This window comes from Centruroides sculpturatus, unplaced genomic scaffold (genome assembly GCF_000671375.1).
Source record: "Centruroides sculpturatus isolate CEXI.00-Female unplaced genomic scaffold, Cexi_2.0 scaffold1072, whole genome shotgun sequence".
NCBI classification, from domain to species: Eukaryota; Metazoa; Arthropoda; class Arachnida; order Scorpiones; family Buthidae; genus Centruroides; species Centruroides sculpturatus.
In genome coordinates this window covers 273,379-296,105 of record NW_019385608.1, presented here as the reverse complement: position 1 = coordinate 296,105, position 22,727 = coordinate 273,379, and the positions used below count along the sequence as shown (strand labels likewise).

General features: G+C 30.4%; 1 protein-coding gene across 6 annotated transcripts in view; it reads left to right on the top strand.

The window, feature by feature from the left end:
• The first annotated feature begins 847 nt into the window (after window positions 1–847).
• LOC111640558 overlaps window positions 848–22,727 on the top strand; it is a 48,049-nt gene continuing 26,169 nt past the window's right edge. For 2 of the 6 annotated variants that reach the window (XM_023386575.1, XM_023386581.1), the window contains exons 1-6: window positions 853–1,099; window positions 12,261–12,331; window positions 12,415–12,509; window positions 12,604–12,760; window positions 12,837–13,009; window positions 13,120–13,228. In XM_023386575.1, the coding sequence (XP_023242343.1) occupies window positions 975–1,099; window positions 12,261–12,331; window positions 12,415–12,509; window positions 12,604–12,760; window positions 12,837–13,009; window positions 13,120–13,228 (730 nt within the window). In that variant the 5' untranslated portion in view covers window positions 853–974. Of the gene's footprint in view, window positions 1,100–12,260; window positions 12,332–12,414; window positions 12,510–12,603; window positions 12,761–12,836; window positions 13,010–13,119; window positions 13,229–22,727 lie in introns of all 6 variants that reach the window. The other 4 variants (XM_023386578.1, XM_023386577.1, XM_023386576.1 and 1 more) reach the window with 3 other exon arrangements.

Genomic DNA, 22,727 nt, shown 5'->3' with positions numbered 1-22,727 from the left:
CAGCTTGTGGGCCTTGGAGAATGCAAAAGTTCTCAGTGTTTTTGGTGCAAGGACTATGGAGCTGTGCATATGCAAAAGTCATGCCAAGGGAGTGGAGGTGAATCTTTTAACCGTAGAAACATTACAACAAAGGGTTAATAGATTCAACTCCACTTTCTTGGTATGACTTTTACATATGCACAGCTCCATAGTCCATGCACCAAAAACACTGAGAACTTTTGCATTCTCCAATGCCCACAAGCCGGGAAACCAAATACGTCTGGTGTTCGAGAAATGTAATTCTTTGACATTTTTTGTCAAAAAACAGCTGGTCAAATTCTACCATGTTAAGGCTACTTACCATCTGCTTTCAGTAAAGTGGTTGGATGTAGAAGTTGGATCTCATGCAGGTATGCTTGGATCTGGTGTTTTTTATTTTTCAATTTGGATTTCCTTTTTCATTGCTCTTATTTTGATGATGATAGTTTAAAACTATCAAAAACATTTGTTTGTTTGCTTTTACATTAAAATCTCACAAATTTTGTTGGAGTTTTGGTTTTATTGGTGCTTCTGTTTCATTAGTGGTATGAGTTAGTGATTCTGTAAATTATATTTTGAATCTTTGTGAGTATTGCTTCATTCTTTTCAAAGTAGTGGTTTGAATTTAGAACATCCAAACTTAATTTACAGTGTCTTTGAAGTTTACAGTACTTAAAATGCTAATTTATATGTTCAAATTTAATAATGTATAATTCAAATAAAAATAATTTGTATTTGAAAATCCAGATAGGGTTCACCTCCAATTAGTCTAGATTTTTGATGCTTTGCTGTATTTATAAATTGCTGTTTTATAAATGAAAAATTATAACAAAAATCAAGAACACAATACTTACAAAAGCTATTTAATATTTAAGTTTTACTTACTAACTATAGTAAATATATTTTCATATATTCTTTTGTTAGATATTGGAGGAAGATTTGATGGAAAGTCATTTATGAAATATGACTTTGATATGATAAATTCATCATTAAATACCATGTCTATAAAATTAGCATTTTCAATATCTGAATATAGATCTGCCACCAAACAATTAATATTATTTATTCAATTTTCAGAGAGGTATGTAGAAATGTTTTTTTATTTTGTTCATTTAAATCAGATTATAAAATTAATAAACATTTAGAAAAACTTAAAGGATGAATTATAAATATAAACATTCAATCCAATAAACCAAATTTAAACTAAAGCTAAGCAATCTGCCTGATTATCAGGCTATTTAAGTCTAATTTCAATAATTAATAATAAAATAATTTGATTAGAGTATGAGGTTAGGTCACCATCTCTTGATAAATTTAATAATTATAACTAAATTAATTTTTAATTTTAATTTAGAATCCAAACAAAAATTATTTATCGTATTTATACAGACACTTGGCAAATCACGGAATTAAATTTTATTCCGTTGACCTTTCAGTCAAATGTGTTTTAAGGTAATTTAAATCTATAATATGTCTATCAATCTATCGATCTTAAATACGATAAATAATTTGTGTTTGGATTAAAAATTACTGGCACGGTTTCAAAAATACCAAAATTTAATTTAGAAAGTATTGGAAGACAAGAACAGGCTTTAATTTTAAATTTGGGTTATTGTATTGAATGTTTATATTTATGTATATATAGATATATAGACACACATATTATGCTGGTGTGAAGAGATAGCTGGCTGAAAGGCATTGAGGACAGTTAAATTGTCCCCAGTTATGAGCAATCAGTATGGTTATGCCTAAATTATTAATAGTTAAAGATCAGACAGAGGTCCATGTAGTGCAACTGCCGATGCATCTGTATGATAAATAGGAGTTGCAGATTCAAGTCCTACTCCAGACCAATTTTTGTCTCTCAAATCTGATTCAGCAATTGTTTATTTTCCTTCTGTTGGTTGTTTTCTATTATCTGTCAGTTTTATGACAATACATCAAAAAACTTTTGGTTTTTGATTTTGTTTCTATGCCATTCCACAATTTTACGGTAATTAGTATTCCATATGAAATATGTAGTATACCGCTCCAGCGATATATTTTAATAAACCAAAAATATTTTTGACCTACTCTCATATAGTCAAAATTTAACAAAACTTAAATAAGAAAGAAGACAAAAATACATTTTAGATAAAATAGAACATGTGTAAAATTTAAATTCAACAGAAAAAAAATCAACAAAAATATATAATAAATGAACATAAAATAAATAATAAATAAGATAATAATTAAACATAAAAATAAAATAAAAGTGCTTATGAAATAAACATCATAGGAGTAAGCAAAAGTCAGAGTTTGTAAAAAGATTTCTAAGTTGTCAATAAAGAGTCATTGGTATAACTCTAGTTTATACAAATTGCTTTTTATTTGCTTTATAAATTTATAACATATCCATGTATTTGAGTAAGGTTAGGGTTTTTGGATGACCTAATGATTAAGTAGCACACCTTTATAAATTTAGGGTGTTCTACCTACTTCATTCAGATACTTCCCCAGTATCTTCTCTCAGTATTTAGTAGCTATTTTTATTCTCCAGTTTCACAGAGTTCCAAAAACTGTTGTATGTAATGAAAAACATACCAAATATACCCAAAACCAGTAAAACTATTTAATAATAAATAATAGGTATTATTAAATAGTTTTTCTTGTTTTGGGTATATTTTGTATGTTTTTCATTACTTTTCCAGTTTTCTGCGATTCTAATGTTCCGTAGGAAATACATTGAATTGCAATAATTATGTTTTTAGTTATTTGACCTAATGGTAGTAACTTAAAAGAATTAAACATTAAATTATTTAATGATAATACAGTAAGACCCTGCTTAACACTGCTTCAACTAATGCTGATTCAATATAATGCAGTCTGCTCACAGGCTAAAGAAATGCTCAAAATTTAAGCTGATTCAAATTATTGTATCATTTTATTGTTTCGTAAATAATACAATTATTTACGAACATGAACCAATCAGCAAAAGTTGGTAATTTATTGTAGTGCTATACTTTCCTTAAATCTATGTTTGTTTTGTGCAATTTTGGAAAAAATATAACATCATGGATGCCATAGGAAATGGCAACTTCACTTGGCAAGAATTAACTGATAAATGCATGAATGGAGTGTGGAAGAAGTTCTGACTGAAAGGATCCAAGAATTCTCAACAAGAAGAGTCCATCGCTGTATGTTAGGTTGACCAAATTGTCAACTTAATCAATACAGAAGGACTAGGAGATGTAGATGAACAAGATATTGAGGAGTTACTGCAGGTTTCTGGTGAGAACCTTACCAATGACGACCTTCAAGAACTGGCAGAACAAGGCATTCATGTAGAACTGGAAAATAGTGATTCTGAAAGCGAAGAACCCAAAGAATTTCTCTACAGATTTCCTTAGTAAAAGTCTGATAACGATAACCGAAATCATTGATCAAATTGTAGCAAATGATCCAGATTTTGAAAGGAGTGCAAAAGCAAAACGAGGTGTTTTGGATGCAATCTTATGCTACTGACATTTGCTTAAGGAAAGAAAAAAAGCGACAAATGAAACTACACAATTTTATCGCAAAAAACAAGAATTTCAGAAAAGCTAGGACCTTCATCACAAAAAATAAACTTTAGATTTCTGCGTGCATATGTTTGTTATTTAACATATATTATTATGCAAATTAATATAAAAATAACTTAAAATTATGCCCTTAGGAAATGTGAGAAGACACATTTCAAAGAAAGATAAATTAATGTATGTATGTAACTGTATGGTCATCAGGTCAAATGTGTTAAAATTGATGGGCTGCTAGGCTTCAGCCTAGTCAGCCTTATGAATAAATCAACCTTAACTGTTGCAGTTAATTGCAGAATGACAAATCACAATGTATACCTTTTTTTTGTGAACAATATTGAATGTCTGAATAGGGATGTAGTTTCCTATGTAAACAAATTGGGGAGACATGAATAATAAGTTGATATACAATTCTATTATACTTATTTAACAAAAAAAAATCTAGCTATATTTATCTATCACAAATATACATACATATGACTGCACATTGATGTATAAATGTAATAGTAGTCTTACAAGTGCATACAGTACAATAACATTTATATACGAGTTGGCCACTCTTGATTGAAATACTGTAATTACCTTTGATCAGTGAACTAATCTTCCAAATTTTCAGTTTTATCACAGAGTTCAAAGTTCCAATTAATATTTGCTGTTCATACCTGATATAAATTCCAATGCAAGTGGATTCCATATATAGTCCAACTTCTAATTTGTAGTTGATCTCCATAACTGCCTAGGCTTGTTATCTGTCTAATTCTTCTCTCTCTTCACACACACACACACACACACACACACACACACACACACACACACAAACTCCACAGAAAAGATAAGATTTCTCTTCTTGTCATTTCCTTTTTTGTTCCCCAGAAACATTACCTAGCCTATCAAGATCTTGTTTCCTGCTATGCCATTGTTATAGTGACCAATTGCATACCCAGGGTGCACTGACAGGTGTGTGTGCGTGTATATATATGCAGGAAGGAGAGGAAAAATAAATATAATAATATAAAACATGGTGTAGTAACACCACAGGGATGAGACTTTCCCAAATAAGATAGCATTTTCTAATAAATCCACCTGTCACATATCTGGTAAAGTAAACAAATATATCATTTATATCTGGGGCTCAACCAATCCACATTATGTAAGGGAGATGATACTTTACAGCCCAACGTCAATGTCTGGTGCTGTTGGATGGTTGACCAAATATAGCTTTTTTTTTTTTTTTTTTTAGCTAAAACAATAGTTAATGCATGTAATTATTTTGACATGCTAGAGCAGCGCTTGATCACAGTTGGCAGACTTTCAATCTAAAAAGTTATAAAATCTGGGATTGGGGATGCTATAAAAAAAGAGGAAACCTTACATTATACTCCAGCAATATTTACTTTAAAAACAGATATTTTTAGTCTTCTTAATAGGCCTGGTTTGAGTCTTATACACTACATTTTACAAATTAATGTTTGATGGATAGAATGCATTAGTGTCCTAAAACATACATTATATAAATTTAGCATTTGGAATAATATTTAAACTTAAAAGAATATTGTTATATTTTTGTTGTGAGTATTTATTCTTTTATAAATATTTGTAAATGAACCTAACAAATATGTCACAAAAATAAAAATTTATTTCACAATTCTTGTTACAAAACTTCATTAATCATGACAACTATTTTGTGCATCAGCTTGTAATCTTAAAAAGTCTATCGTAAAACTATTCTAAAGCTAGAGAAGATCGAAATGTGGGAGAGGGAGGAGAAATTATAAGGATACCTATTGGAGAAGTACCACTAAACCCAAAATGGTGAATTAAGACAATAATTTTCTCTTTCTAAATGTAAACTGGGGACAGATTGATGTCAGGCAATCCTTCCCATCTCTAGATTTTTTCTGTTAGTAAGTTCATGGTCCAAATCTCACATAAACTTTATAGTTATCATGACCTAGAGAGCTTCTTTTCAAGCCTTCCTTCTATTCATGCAAGTACCTCCAACAGAAAAACAACCTCCCTGTTCTTCTGTCCCATTTTTATATACAATGCCTCCTTAACTCCCACTGGGTTTATTGTCCTCCTAGGTAATAAACCCAGTTAAAAAAGAAAGGCAGAGAACATTTCAGAAATGTTTACAAATAATAACTATAAATAAACTATATTTACATATAATACATGGCAAACAACTGTCACATTATAATGCCTTTTGGAGAAATTTTATAAGAAAGATTTTTTAAATATTAGTAAACTAAAAGAAAGCGATGTAACTCAATAGCAATTCTGCCATAGCCATACATTGCAATAGTCCAGGTTGCGAGATCTCACTTAATAATCTAAAAATACTCAGAATAGAAAAAAATAGCACAAAAAGGAAATTATATGAACATATTGAAATCATGAAAATAAAACTTATAAAATGAACGTAATGGTCTAACCTTTAGTGACATCTGGAAACCCCTTCTCCCTAACAGGTAATATCCACATGTAATTCCATCCCACCCCACTTCCTCTAGATGGCTCCCATCTGGTGAACCTACTCTGCCCTCCCATATAGATACAACTTCATTCTGCAAACACAACAGTATACTCAAAAATGATCTAAACCCTGCAGCAACCCTAGTTAACTGATTACCAAGTCAATTACCGAACATACTCTCTAATGTCAATTGTAACCAACAATCAACAATGTAAGTTATTTTTTTTTTTAAATTTTGTTAAAATATTATATGTATTATTCTGTATAATGTAACCCATATCTATCTATCTATTTTTTTTTTTTTTTTTTTGTAAAGTTAAGGACTGAAGAGGAGTCATTAAGACAGACCCAAAATGCATTTCCTTTAATAAAAAATACATAAATCAACTGCTCCTTGTGTGATGTGTTACTGAAGAAAGAAAGCCACTAGCTTTTAATTCTTTAAAGTCTACAAAAAACCTGTAATGGAAACCTAATTAAATGTAACTAAATTATCAAGTTGTTAGAAAAGCTCCATTGGAGTTATATGCATTACTTTTAAGTTAATTTTTAGCATTACTGTGGTGGCACATGTAAACAAGTTGTATATTGTGATATATTGCATGCTTCTGTATGTATTATGCAACACTTATCCTTTCAAAAATTTAACATATCTTTCTGTTTTTGGGGTTTTGAGTGAGGCATGGATAAGATTTTTTGTGCAATCCTGCTCCATGAGTTCAAACTTGGCCACAAAGCAAGGGATAAAACTTGTAACATTGTTACTTAACATAGATGTGTGATTTAATTATAACAGTTGTGAAATTTAACACAATATTGCTAATGTGATATTGCACTCATTGTTTAGAAACTTATTTTTACACTTCTTATTTCACATTTTGTTTAAGTAAAATCAAGTTGAAATGTCTTCAGATAATATACATATCATGCTTTATGCATTTCAGAAAGGATCACCATCATATAAACAGTAAAAAAGTTTGTAATGTGTAAGGGGAAGATGTTCCTAAACTTCAAACATGTCTAATGTGATTTAAAAGTTCCAACATTCAGGAAATTTTGTACTAAAGGATTAAAATGTTTTAAGTTTTTGTTCTTCGTTTGGGTTCATAATTGTGCATTGAAATATCCTGTAATGTTAAACTTTCTACTATTTGTGAGATATGCTCAGTAATTCAAATTGGTGAATGCTTAAAATGTTCCATTGGCCAAAATTTTTAGGCAGATTTATATGTATGGACCGTCCAAAAGCTGTAGACAAAAAACAATTGCAGGAAGAAATTGTTAAAAATCAACAAATACTGTATCACACAATATATATTAGCAAGCATGCCAAAAATTAAGCAAAAAATTGCTGCAAACATACTAACGTAATGCGAAAACAAATGACAACTTAGGAGGACAATAAATTGCACTTATTCTTCAAGTACATTTTTCCACTGTGCATGCAGTTCAAACTCAAGCATTTGAAGTAGAAGGTACCACTGTATTGGATCATAGTAAACAATCATACATTGTGTAATGATGGAAGGCGATTGACTGTGTGAGTTGGGAGGAGATTGCACCATTATGTTTTGTGTGAATGTTCATGCAAGTTTTCATTTGAATATTTTTGGGTAGTGATTTTATTAAGTTATATCCTCTGTGTTTTACTTCTTTTAGAATATCTTGAATGTTGCTACAATGTGTATATGCCTTCTTTATCAATGCCCCAAATGCTACATGTTTGTATTTAATGGGATGTATAGATCATGAATGAATGAATCATGGTTGAAAGTTTGGTTTGTAACATACAAGGTCTAGTCAGGTTTGTGGTACACCAATCATATTGAGCTTTGATTGTGAGATTCCTAGACCAAACATTTCTAGAACATTGGATTGGCAGAGGTGAACCAATTCTTTAAACTTCTAAGTCTCCCAACATTACATTTCTGGATTTTTTTGTGGGTTATATGAAAGACCAAGTGTTTCAAACTCCTTTATAGATATTGATGATTTGAAGACCCAATGCTGTTGTCCTTGTATATGGATACATGCTGCATTGAGTACAGATAGAGTTGGAATGCTGATTAGATGTTTGTGCCACTTGATTTGCTGCTTATCATATGGATGCATTGCTAGTTACATTACCTGAACCTCTGTCCAATCTTTCACTTCCAGACACATCTAATTTAGATATAACCATATTAGTTATATTTATATACTAGCTTACCCATCGTGCATTGCTGCAATCTCAGAAGAAAGGAAATTCAAGCAAACTCATTATATCATTTTTATTGAAACTTATTATTATTATTCATTTTCATCAGGAAAACATTTCAAAGTGTCGTTTCAATTCTATTTATTTATTGGAGTGCTTGTGGATACATGATATTTTTTGTTTTTCCATCTGGTGCGTACACGAATAAATCAGAAGGTTTTCCGACACGTGAGCTGGATACATACAGTTGTCCATGTGAGAAGCATGGATTCTTTAAATTTAGCCCACATACTCGTAGAGATTGTTATAAGTGCGACATTCCCCATTTTTATATATATTTTTAAATCCTTTATAATTTTGATTATTTAATTGCTCCTTCCTCTCTTCCTTGGCATGTTGTGAAATTTCTGATAGTTGGATAATAAACTGTTTTATTGTAATTTGTCTTTTTAAATTATTTTGAGTTGATATTAAAATTTGGAAAAAGGGGGATCCATAGATCGGTAAAATAGGTGAATTTCCTTCTACAACTTCAGTTGTTGTTCGGGATACAGTTAAGGTTTTAACAAAGTTCAAGCAAATATGTAATTAGCAAAAAAAAAGTTGAAATGAAGTGATTAAACAAAAATGATTACAAATATCGTAAATAACAAATGCATATATAGAGATATTTTTTGGAGGGGGGAAATGGTCTTCACAATTTGAAATCGATTGAACACACAGTAAAATGCTTGTATACATGCACGCCATCTATTGTAGGATAAATGTACTATACCAGAAACCTTTGCGGGAGTGTATTAAAAAACTTTCCAAAGCTTCATGGCAATCGCATTATGCCAGAAACCTTTGAGGGAGTATATTAAACAACTTCCCAAAGTTTCATGGCAATCGGATAAACGCTCTGGTAATGCATGAAGGACAGACACACAGACATACATTCATTTTTATATATATAGATAAATTATGCTGAGGTAAAGCAATAACCAGCTAAGTGTCATAGCAGGTGATCATAGGTTATGGATGCTGAGTCATCTCCAGTCAGCGCTGTGAGTAGTGTTGCTACCTTTTCAAAATCTCTGACCCGGACAGCAGGTCAGGTTTGTTCGAACAGAAGTTCCTGACGCATGCGCAATGTCATTTTACAATGCAAAGAATAACGTGTATGCCGGTTCTAAATCAGTTACAGTTAGGGACTAGGGACTTGCATAGGAGTAACTTAAGTAACCCTAAATTAAGAAAGAACAGGTACAGATGACTTAGCTCTGTTGGATATTGGAGACGTGTACGATTGTACATGCAAAAAAATAAAAAATAACAGGTCGACAGGTTGCGCACCACATGTCGACGTAAACAGACTAACATGGCAGAATTGCAAATGAGTTTCAGTGAGTGTGAGTTCTTTCGCTGTTAAAATAGTGTAAATTTGTAAAAATATTTGCAAGAATTTTGTTTCATCGTAATTTCACAATTTCTACGAAATTCGCAGACAAAATTAATAGTTCACGCGGACAGTGAGTCAATTCCCAGACTGTCCGGGTGAAAACCAGTCGGGTGGTAACACTAGCTGTGAGTAAGTGGTATGGTTTTATCTAAATTAAATATGTTTGGAACCAATGGATTTGACAGTTGTCTGGGTAGCAAACTGGCAATGCATCCGCATGCTAAGAAGCAGTTGTGGGTTCAAGTAGTGCTTCAGGCCAATTTTTTTTTCCCAGAATTTTCAAAATTATTTAATAAATATTAATTTAATTATAATTATTAAATTTAGCAAGAGATGGTGCCTAATGCCTACTTGTAATGCCAAATTACTCAGTATTTAACAATTATTAGTAGTGGTAATGTATCCTGATTTAATGCAGTAATTGTTTGGCTTGTCTTTTAAATCCTTTTAGTATTTTATTAAGTTGTCTGTTATCATTTCCTGATTGAAACAAGTCTCCAACTTGTTTATTAAACTTCATTACTTAAAAATAAAATGAATTTTAGTTTTTCAAATTTATAGCAATACTTTTGTTTAATCTAAATGTTTTTATATTCAAAGTCCTTATTGTCTCTTCCCTTTTGATTTGTAGAAATTTTCATCAAATCAAGGTTTTTAGGTTATTATTTTCTTTTGGATACTGCAGATAGATTCAGAGTAATTCACTAGCATAATTAAGCTTTTTTGAAATTGATAATGTAATCCTCTATTGCTTGCATCACAGATGCCATGTGCTTTTGTTTAAAAAGTGTTTTTTTGTAAAATTTTGAAAAGATTGAAAAATAATACCCTCCTAATTTTCTGACTCACAAAGAATATGATACATACATTTTCCATTGTTTGCCAATATTTTAACAAAAAGAATTGCTGGTGTCTCACAGACACCATGCAAACAACCACTTTGTGTAAAATCTGCATGAATTGTGAGGGTTTTGTACTTTTGTACATCATATGTAATTAGTACAATTCTTTGAAATATCAATGTAGAATGAATACATCTTTACAATAATACTATTTTTTATATTCTTTGCTATTTCATAATGTCCAGACCAATTTTAATTTCATTCCAACAGACAAGTACATTTATTTTTGACACTAGAATTTTCTCACTGTGGCTTTCTTGTAATCATAGTGTAGTGTCTCAGACATATCAGGATATATTAAGTCTGTGTGAAAGGGTAATGTAATGAGGACTTCACAAAATTTAGATAAACCACAACAAAGTCAGGTTTATTAAAAAACACAGCAATAGACTACAGCTGATATCCTTGACTTATATACATGTACACTCACAATCATTTAGTATGGTTACTTAACAAAGAGAACAATGCCAATCTGAGTATTAAGGTGAATTCCCATTTTAAATAATTACATTTATATACAGGATGACAAACGCATGCTGTTGCATTTCTTCTCAGTTAATTCTTTTGTAGACAATTGTCCCGTTCAACACACAGTCTGTTGATCAAAATGTGATCACCCACATGTCTACTAAAATCTATAACTAATAAATAATAGTCTTACTAAAGTCCTTTAGCAACTCTTGAGCATGATCCAGATGTCCTATACTTGTATATGATGATTTCTTAAAGATGGATTCGGATTCCTTCGCCTCAATCGAATTGTACCTTCTTCAGCCATTTTCTCCAAGGTCCACCACATTACATCTTTCCTTTCTATGTCCAGACAGGAGCTTGGAAGCCAGAAAAAAGTCTTCGAACACCTGAAGCAATTGAATTTATATCCCCTGCCATCCGGGAATGCTGTTTTAGCATGTGACTCCCCTTTTGACCAATCAACAGATTCAGATCGTCTAACAAAGAAAAGGTGATACCAGGAAACAGGACTAAAGACAATGCGAAATATTGTACAAAAAGTAGAGTCCAATACAAGGTTAACAGAAACCTGCTTATACTGTATACTAGAATAGCATAGAAACATACAAAAGAACAATATATAACGTAGTCATGTAACATGATAAAAAATGTGATACTTTCAATTTTGCAACAATTAAAATTTGTATGTTTGTAATGATACTGCTTTCCCTCTGTTATATATAATAGAGCTGGGAAAGTAAAATGCATTTTTTTCAATTCACAAGCATTTTATATGGTTAGATAGTAGACAAAATTCAGAAATTGAAGATGTAATCATGTTTTGATTACATTTTTAATTTCACCAAATTAACAAATTGTAATGATTTGTTTTTTGATTAATGTAAACTCAAGCTTTTAATATCTACCATAATTTATATAGAAAATAAGGACTTCCGACAGGTTTCAGAAGCAGTCATCACATTTAAGAAATTTAAATGGTATAATTTGTTTGAATTTCTTTGGATTTGTTTTTTATATGATGATTTTTTGCATAGCTGAGCTTGAAAAACTGTTAAAGAAAAATACTATATACTAAAGTTTTTATTTAATAAACTCTTAATGTAGTATATAATAAATTTATTATTGTACTGTACATAAGAAATGAAAGTTGTATTTATATTTTTCATTAAAAACTATTTATGTAATTTATTTTTCTTAGTGAAAATTATATTATGGTTACGATTTTACCTCAGGGATCACTTTCTATTGAAGAAAGATTTAATGCTTCTGGTAAAATTTATTTTAATACACTTTATAATCATTTGAATTAAGACTTTGAAAAATCCAAAAACATTTATTTTTGAATATTTCAGTTAGCAAAATACACATAACAAAAAACACTTCGTTTGTTGATAATTTTAGACATTGGATATATTATCAAAGGAATAATGACATTGTTGATCTTGTGGTAAGTAAATATTTTTTTTATAAAATTCTACTTAATTTTAATATTAAAGAATGGAATTATATTGAAATAGTTATAAAAATTTTATTAAAATTAGGTAGATGGTGATGTATATCCTGTAAACAGGCATATTGTGACATCCTCTTTACTTCATCGTCATTATAATTATAGTAGTGTTTTAATTGGAAGTCTGTATCCTTTTGATTCAAAAATTTCTGACATGAAAATCTCAAATTTTAGTGGATGTTTATCAAGTAAGAATATAAAATCGTATCAATTTCAATTAAAATTCATTATAGTGTATATTAAAATAATAATTAATATTTTCAGATTTAATTGTGACTTTTAATGACATAGAGATTAAACCACTAGAAGCAGCATTTGGCTATGAGAAAGGTACACACCAGAATGTTCAAATCTTTGGTGGCGTGACACAGACACATTGTGCAGAATTTGCTGACAATACTAATTATATTAAAAATATTCTGCCTTTATTACCTGATGTAAATATTACATTTGTTTGCTTTTATTTAAGCTGAATAAAAATAAATTATGGAATTTTATATAAATTTTAAAATTTTTGGAAACTTTAAAATATACTATATTTATTTAGATTTTAAAAGAAGAATGGATATCAGAACTACCAAAAATAATTCCATATAAATTTGAACTTCCAAATGAAAAAGTAGAACATCTAGAAAAAATTAAAGTTATCAGTTCACGTAAGAACATTTTAAGTGATTTGTAATTTATTGCTTTATTTCTGAAGCTTTATAAAAATTTGATTGTTATTTATTTGCTGTAATTAAATATAAATACATTAATTAAGAGTTTGCTCATATAGAAAATCATTACTGTTTTACCAAATTAAAAGAATTTTCTTTTATTCTTTAATATATCATAAAGTTATCCCTCAAATACAGATATTACAGTAGACTTTAAAAAAATAGTTTACAATACCTTAATTCACTATTCCAGCTCTGTTTTACTTTTCCAACGAACTTTAAAATACTATAACATACATTGTTATATATTTGTCATAATTCTGTGGGAAAATTTAATTGAGAGAAATCAGATTGGGGTTGATAGACATTGACAAGTACAAAATACACACACACACACACACACACACACACATATTAAAATTATTTAAATGTTTAAAAAGGATCTTCTACAAAACAGAAACCTGAACAATTTGTTACAGTATGTAAAATATCGTTTTGAGCCAGAAGCAGAAACAAACACTTTTTTGGTATTGATTACATAATGTAATGTTATGACTCTTTGTCCTTTAGTGTATATCGGATCCACCAAACGTTCATTAGCCGCAAGAATAAAAGAGCATAAATCTGACATCATACATAATAAATGTACGACAGCCCTATCTTCTTATGCAACAAATCCAGGCATCACATCTATCTTCAATGAAGCGCATGTTATCCACATCATCTAACATCAAGGGCAACTAAAAACTTTGGAAGCAAGGGAAATCTTTAAAGCCGATCGCAAATCCATACACATTAATTTCAAAGAAGAAATGAATCTCTCTACAGCATGGCAATTCTTACTAGACGATAAATCATAATATATTTTATATGATAAATTTAAATAAGGTATTGTGCACATAACGAAGCCCCATTGGTAGAAAATATATTTGAAATAGGTCGTGGATCACTTTCAGAATTTTTTCAGAAAAAAGGCACATTCCAAATTTTTAAAAACATTCAAATGAAAGAATCCAGTTATAATGGAAGATAAAAAATAAGCCTGAAGAAGAGCCCAGGAGGGGCATCGAAAACGTTCGCCGATGTTTTGAGGAGTTTCACACCAGTTATTGATTAATTGTAGGTTGTTGTGTATTTTGAATATACTGTATACAACCCTGTGTGGTGAGAAAGTACATTAAAAGAAGAACATACATTTAAATTTGCAAATTTTAAAATTTGAATGTAAATATAAAGCATACCATGTAACAATCTACTTTAGAATCCCACGCATATAGATCACTGTATTTAAGCTTTTAAGTGATTAGTTCATTGCCTTGCATAAAATATATAACAAATAATTTTAAACAGAGATAGAAAAAATACATAAAAGAAGTTATAGTTGAATATCATTAACTAAATATTAATTAATAACATCATTATTAAATATATTAGTAATCTGGGTGAAAAAGTTATTTAGTTTATATATATCATTTTTTGATAAATCTCCTGTTCTTAACATATAATTTAAATCATGGTTCATGCCAAGTATTTCTCTTATTTGGTATTTCTGATGATATTTTTTAATACCTGTACAGTCTTTCAACAGATGAAGTATAGAAAAGTTTTCTGATTTACGCCAATAGCACTTTTGATTAGAACAATTTATATATGTACAGGTAACCCGTGTATAACACGGCACTTTTATAGCATGGATTCACTTTAACACAGTTCGAGAATTGGAACATCCCCCATATAACACAGTGCTTTTATAGCATGGGTTCACTCTAACATGGTTTGGGAATTGGGTAAAACCCTTGTACAACATAAAATGTAATAAAGGGTGCATTCTTTTATACCTTTGCATAACTCCATGCGAGCATTCTAATTGTTTTCGTGGCTATTTTGAATGCTCTTTCAACAAATACAGTAATACCCCGACTTACGCCATTTTCAAATCTCGTCGATTCATCTTTTGTTTGAGTGCCACGCAACCCTTGATTACTCACTCCCCCCACACTATTGTTCGGCTTACATGTTCGGATGTGTCGCGCGGAATCCACACATAGCTACAATTTATTTTGTGTTATTTATTTCTGTGTTTGTTATATCTATGGAGACTCGAGAGACTTTACTATCTCATCCAAACGAAGTAGAACTAATTCTTCTGCATCAAACAAGAAAAGAAAAACTTTATCTTTGGAATGTAAAGTTAACATTGGGTATGTTCGTAAAGTCGAACGAGTTAAGCGAGAATGAAGTCATCGTTATTCCTATTTCGTTAGACTTTTCGAACGATTCGTTACTAACGCGTTTAACTCGTTTGACTTTACGAACGTACCCATTATTAAAGACTTCGATACAAAAATGAAAATTTGTGAATTGGCAAAGAAGTTTGATCTACCGGAATTGTCGGTCAGAACAATTATAAAAGGCAAAGAAAAAATTCTCGAAGCTGTGAAAAATGCTCAATCTTTAAATTCAAGCATCATTCGTAAACGTCACAGTATTATCGCTGAGATGGAAACAATGTTAAAATTATGGCGTAATAATCAAGTAAATGTGAAAAATTGTAAAATAATATAGGCCTAATTTGTTATACATATGTATTATCTAAGATTTTATTAAACATTTTTTTCTAAATTATTGTTTTCTTTAGTCTCCGGCCCCAATTAAAAATTATTTGTATGTATTTATATGCAAAATTATACCCCAACTTACGCGAATTTGACTTACGCGGTTGCCGCTCGGTCCCACCTATCGCGTAAGTTCAGGGTATTACTGTAATCCATTTAATGGTTAAATTTTACAATTGGGACCCTTCTTTTGCCTCTAAAAGCTCATTTTAGAATTATAAATTCCTCCACACGATACTATCGATAGTGTGGGTGCCTCCATCTTTCTTTCACTGTCATTCCTAAATGCCTACAAACAGCAACACACTCCCATTGCAGAGCAAACTATTAACGAACGCACCCACAAACTGTTACCAGTTGATGATGCTCATGCTGAAGTCATCATATAAAATGAATAATTCTCTGGTAAAATATTTACTTAAATAATAAATAAGTATTTTACCTATGAAAAAAAATGAATAATAAATCCAATTTAAATAAGGATTTAACTATAAGGATAATGTTATACGGGGGTTACCTATATTATTAACCAACAAGGAATATTTATTTAGACGAAGTTGTAAGAAAAATCGTTTAATATTCATATTTATATCAGTTATAATAAATTTTTAATCAGAAGGAAATTTTAAAATCTGAGAGTACCAGGAGTGATAAGCTGATTGCAGTATTAAGTTTTGATCCTGGGTTACTGATTGTAATATGGCCAATTCCATCAGTAGTGTATAGGCATTATTCCAATTTATATCAGATTTATCTAATAAAACACTTGAGATTCCACATGTTTGAATTGTACTATTGAATTTATATTGCCAAGTATCTTTGGTGGAATTTAGAACATTGGTTTGATACATATTTTGGTGTAAAAATTTTATATTCTCATCATCTGTATTTATAAGTCAGTAATAGAAACTTATTAATCTTTTTTTAAAAACCAAGGATATAGTTGAATTCTATTTGTTTCTGCTCTAATAGAATAACCTGGTACAGTTCTCTCAAGCTTGAATAATTTATGTAGATAATTAATATGAAATTTTTCAAATTTGTAAAAAAAAAAAAATCAAGAGCCCATACCGGGCTGGCGTAAAAAAAAGTAGGAAGAATTATAGCATTGAAAATTTTTATGTGAAGTTTTAAGTCAGATATTTTTAACGTTGAGCATAAATATATAGTATTATCGATGAGTGAGTTAATTTTTGCAGTAAATACTTTAAAATGGTGTTGAAAAGATCCATTCCAGCTCAAGTTAATTCCCAGGTATTTTATGTTGCTGATAATTTCTAGAGGTTTGCCATCTAGATGAAAGTTTTTTCTTGATTAGTTAATTTAATATTTTTCCTGAAAATAATTATTTTTGTTTTTGAGACGTTAATCGATAAATGTAACAATGATAAGTATTTATTTACTCTATTGAGTTTATGTTGTAATGTTATGCGAGTAGATGCTAATAGTACTAAATCATCTGCGTATAAAATATAGTGGAAAATATTGACCATTGATATTAATTACTTCATTATCCTTATCAAATAAATTATTTATGTCATTTATGTAGAAATTGAAAAGGTACAGAGAAAGAGGTTTACCTTGAAGTATTCCTCATTTTGTAATTATTTCTGGACTAAGTAAAGTTGCTATTTACATTATGTAGTTTATAAGAAGAAAAAAGATGCATAATCAAATTTGAAAAATTGTTACCTGCACCATATTGTTTTAATTTATTAACCAAAGTCAGAACATGAACAGAGTCAAAAGCTTTGGTGGTATCAATGAAGACAGCATAAATTTTCCTACATTTTTTTTTTTGTAAATATATTTGAATAATTGAAGATAGTAAGAAAATAGCAAATTCTGTACCCCTGGATTTGGTGAAAGTGTATTGAAATTCAGAGTTAAGATTCATTTCTTGGGTCATCGCAAAAGATATAATCTAGGTTAAGGCTTTTATGTCCAACAGATGGCACTATGAGTACGACGCCCTAAGTTTGCTTTTCTGCGAGGCATTATGCTTTTCTGTGAAAATGAACTAAAGCAGATCATCTTCTATCTATTTATATAAATAAAAATGTAATGTTCGTTTGTTCCTACCGATTCCTTTGAAATTTTGACACAACGCTGCATTCGAATACGCACGTGTTTTTATATAATACAGTGGGTGATCGGTTAACGAACAGATCGGATAACGAACACTTTCGCGAAAGATTTTTATGTTCGGACAACAAACACATGATCAGATAACGAACATCCCACAGAACAAACAAGAAGAAGCGACGTAAAATAACGAATATCAACTGGACTTTCCTTGTCTTTGGGCAACAATTCGAAACTTTTCGGTTTTGGGAGACGTCGACATCGATGCTCAAGCCGGTATATACCGATCGGATAGTATTCCTCCAAACTTTAAAACTCTCCCTTATAATTCCAGCCTATTATTTATATGACAAAATAATTCTTTTATGTATTCGCGAGACTGTCGGGTAGGCACTCGTTAAGTTTTGCATCTGTTTTTTTTTTTAAGGTGAGAGTATAATAGCAAAGGTAAAGAGTGGGCAGAAGATACCTAATGTTGCTGGGTACTATGGCGTGAACAGGTCTACAGTAGGCCGCAGTTCATTTTTTTAAGAAAAATACTATATAATCAAGAAGACTCAAGCAGCTAAAGGAGTAACAAAAATCACATATGAGAAATAAAGAACATCGAAGAGTTCATAATGGAACCTGAAACGGATCTGACAACAGAAGAACGCCAAGAACTCTTGAATGAAGAACACCAAGAAACTCGGCGAGATATGTTTTCTTCTGAAAATGCGGACTTATGCCGATATCTGCTATTAAAGATCTTGTAAAGAAGTGGGATGATGTCAGAACAACGGTCTTAAAATGGCATCCAAACCAGGTTGAGGCTTGGGGATTTCTACAGTTGCAATGCTATTAATTACTTACAAAAAATCCTGAAGAAGAGAGAAAAGCAATCAACATTAGACAGATTCTTTAACCCTTTCAAACTGAAAAAACATGACTTATTAGTCATGTTTCTTCAGTTTAATGCAAGACTGTGTACATATGTATTTTTATTATTACATATAAATAAACGTAGTAAGAAAGTATAGCCTATATTTTTTATTTTGGGGAGTCTCCAGAACGAATTAATCAAATTCCCATTAAAACCTATGGTAAATCGATAATCGGTTAACGAACAATTCGGATAGCGAACAAAGTCTTGGAACGGATTATGTTCGTTAACCGATCACCCACTGTATATGTGTCTAAATTCAACCCCACTGAAGAGAGATGGTTAGGATTAAGGCTTATGGTAAAGAACTCTGCTTCTATTTATACTATTTTAGATGCAGGTTTTTGCGTTTTTGATTGCGTTTTAATAGGGTACGTCAACAGAATGTACACTAACAAGAAATTTTTCGATATTCCCCCCGTGGGGGAGAGAGACAGGATTAAGGCTTACCGTGAAGAACTTGACTTCTATGATACTATTTTAGATGCAGGTTTTTGCGTTTTTGACTGCGTTTTAATAGGGTACGTCAAGAGAATGTACACTAAGAAGAAATTTTTCGAAAAATTCCCCCCCTTCATGGGGGAAGTGTTATAAATTTATAATAGACACATTTTGAGTAACAATAACGCGTGGCAGGGTCTGCTAGTTTAGCTATATTCCAAATTTCTGGGTATTTAGACATTTTGTAAAAGAAATTGAATGAGTCAAGCAAAATTTTGTTTGCCCGATGGAGGCAAGGATTTGATAAATTTGGAAGTTATTAGGTCAATGCCAGGGGCAGACTTTAATTTCATTCTTCGGATTGAATCCTCAAGTTCATCAGAAGTAAACGGCAAATCAAATAAATCATTATTCGCATTAAAAGATGTTAGAGTTAGTGGATTATCTAAATTTGGAAATTGTTAAAAAATTGATTCCAATTTGATGTTTCTGTAGTTATTTGATAATCTAATTTTTTTTGCCCTTAGCCCCTGTATTGTAGTCCAGAAGAAATCTGTATTTTTGGTAAAAATCAACTGATGTTGCAAATTTTTAAAGTAATTGATGTTTTTTGCTTTTAATAAATTAAAATAAATAGGTTTTAATTTTTTATAATTCATAAATGTTTCGTTTTAATAATTTTGTGTAAATTGGTGCAAGGCTTTATTCTTCTTTCTTTTTAGCAGTGGAAGTCATACCAGAGTTTTTTGAATGTAGAAATTTTTTGTTGTTTTAAAGTTCAAATTTTTATAAATTGGTTAATTATATTTACCAGTTGTAAATATTTTTAGTTTTCATTATATAATTTTTTATTTAATGTAGTTTTGATACAATCACTAATTTGTGTAAAAAGTCTTGATAATTATAATGAATTATTTGATGAATTATAAATTATTTCTCATAAGCAGTTTTAGTTGAAATCTCAAAAGAGGTACTAATCAGAAAATGGTCATCGGAAAATCACAATTCGAAACCTGAATAGGTACACACAGATCTGACATGAGTTCTGAATAAATAGTTAAATCTATTACCGAACATCCATTATAATTTATACATGTAAATTCAGAAGGACAGTCAAATCTTAGCCTTCCATTCATAATATATAACTGTAATTGATGAGTATATTTGAGCAGTTGCATTCCAAGTTTACTATATTTTTTTATCTTTGGATTCTTGGGTATTGCAAATTAATGAATTGGGACCGTATCCATTTGTGGAGTTGTTCTAGCATTCATATCTCCTATGATTATAATACATGGAGAAATATGTTTCCATTTTTCACGTTGATCAAATATTTTATTTATAATTTCTAGTTGTTCTGGAGGAGTGTATATAGATAAAATTATTATAAGTTTTTTAAATAACAATGTTATAGTTGAATTAGTAACATGTAGTAAAACCATTATGTAGTTATCAGTTTTTCGATTAAATTTAATCTCTCCAATATTTTTTTTTTATCAGCAAACATAAACCTCCATGCGGTCGGCCTGGTTTATCCAGTTTTTGAGCAATTGTCAAAATAATATTAAATTGGTCGTTAACTTTGTCTAGATTTGTAATCGGATAGGTAATCCATGTTTCCGTAATGCCTAATATATAGTTATTATTTAACAAATATACAAAATTATTGGTTTTAATATTTTTGCTAGCCCTTGGCATTTCCAATTAATTATTCATAATAAATTGTCTTGTTTTTTTTTTTTCCTTGTTGATTTCTACTCTAATATTGGTTAAGATGTCCAATTTGACAGATCTTTCAAAGGAGTATACTCTAAAAAGTCTTCAGCATAAACTAGTTGATGCTGTGCTAAACTATAAGTAATTTTATGCTGATTTATCATGAAATAATCATCTCGTAATTTAATTTGGAATCTGCATTTTTTTAGATCAATGTAATGTGGTAAAAGCATTTTTCTTCTTAGTCCTGAATCCTTAATTAAGTCTGCAGCCAGATTTACGTTCTTCCATTCTCCTAATAATTTATTTTGTTTTAGCTTATTAAAATTCATCAGTATATTATTGCGTATTTGTTCTGTTTTTAAAGTTATACATTTAATGTTAATTCTAGGATTGGGTATATTATGAATAGATTTTATATCGTCTTTTTCATTGTATGGCATTTTACTAACAAATGCTAGAAAGTCTAAAAATTCTTTGTGATTCTTATCTATCATAATATTTGTAAAATCGTAAATTATTAACTTATTATTATTAATAGCATTAGTCATAGCATCAAATCTAAATTGCATTTGTTCTTTGTAAGTACCCAGTTTAGTCAAATCTAATTCAATTTTTTCATATTTTTCATTCACCAGCTGTAGTTGTTTTTTGAATTCTATAATTTCGGTGTGAATATTATTAATTTCATCACAAATAAGCATAAATTGATTATCTAACTTTTGGTTGCTAGCAGTAATAAGTTCAACTATCTTTAACCATAACTCTGCAGTTGAGATGTCAAATGTCTCTGGATTAGTTGACTTGGTTAAACAATTAGATTTAGAATTCTCACTTGATGTATTTGGAGAGACTGTTCTTCTTGTTTCTGTATAGCCGGTTATAAGATTTGTTTCAGATCCAGATGATTTTGCATAGTTAGATAGTTGATTTGAACAATTTTATAAATAGAGCTTCATTCTGATTGTATAGTTGCACACATACTTGTTGCAGTGTTGCCAGAATTCCGTCTGTTGCTGATCTTTCATTCAATTTTGACCTATCAAAACTTTTGAAGAGGATTTGTTTGATTGTATTGATTGCATTGGGGTACATGTTTGGATACAAAAAAAAATGTCGAAAGAACTGGCTCTTTTGTTTATACTAGATCATTTATGACCCATTGGGTCACTTACTACTAAAAATGTATAAAAAATAGAAGATACTGTAAGAGATAATAATAGCATTTTATAGATGCATAACACCTCCACATATCTCATTTTATAGATTTTCCCTTGAAATAAATCTAAGACTTAATCCAGTGGGACAAGGTGAGAACCTACGGCATGGCAAAACTTTTTTTGAAATATATGCCAAGTGACATTATATGAACTTGTATCATGCAGATTGAGGGTAGTGCTTGTACAGTAATTGGCTATTATTATTTATTCTTATATTATTATTATTATGTGTTGGGTTTAGTGGGTTATACTCGGTACACACCGGTGGCTGTGTACTATGCCAGACCAGAGTCAAGGCATAGCAACCAAAACAAAACTAAAATTAAATGTGTGTGTCAGTGTCAGTGTCTGTATTCAGGAATTTCCTAACAATGTGGCATGTATTCAATATAGTGGCCTTCTGTAGTGTGATGTATGTATTTCTATTCAATTGTAATGTTCCCAGGCTTTTGTGTAGCGTGTGTGGTATCACACCTGTACAGGAGAGAACAACAGGT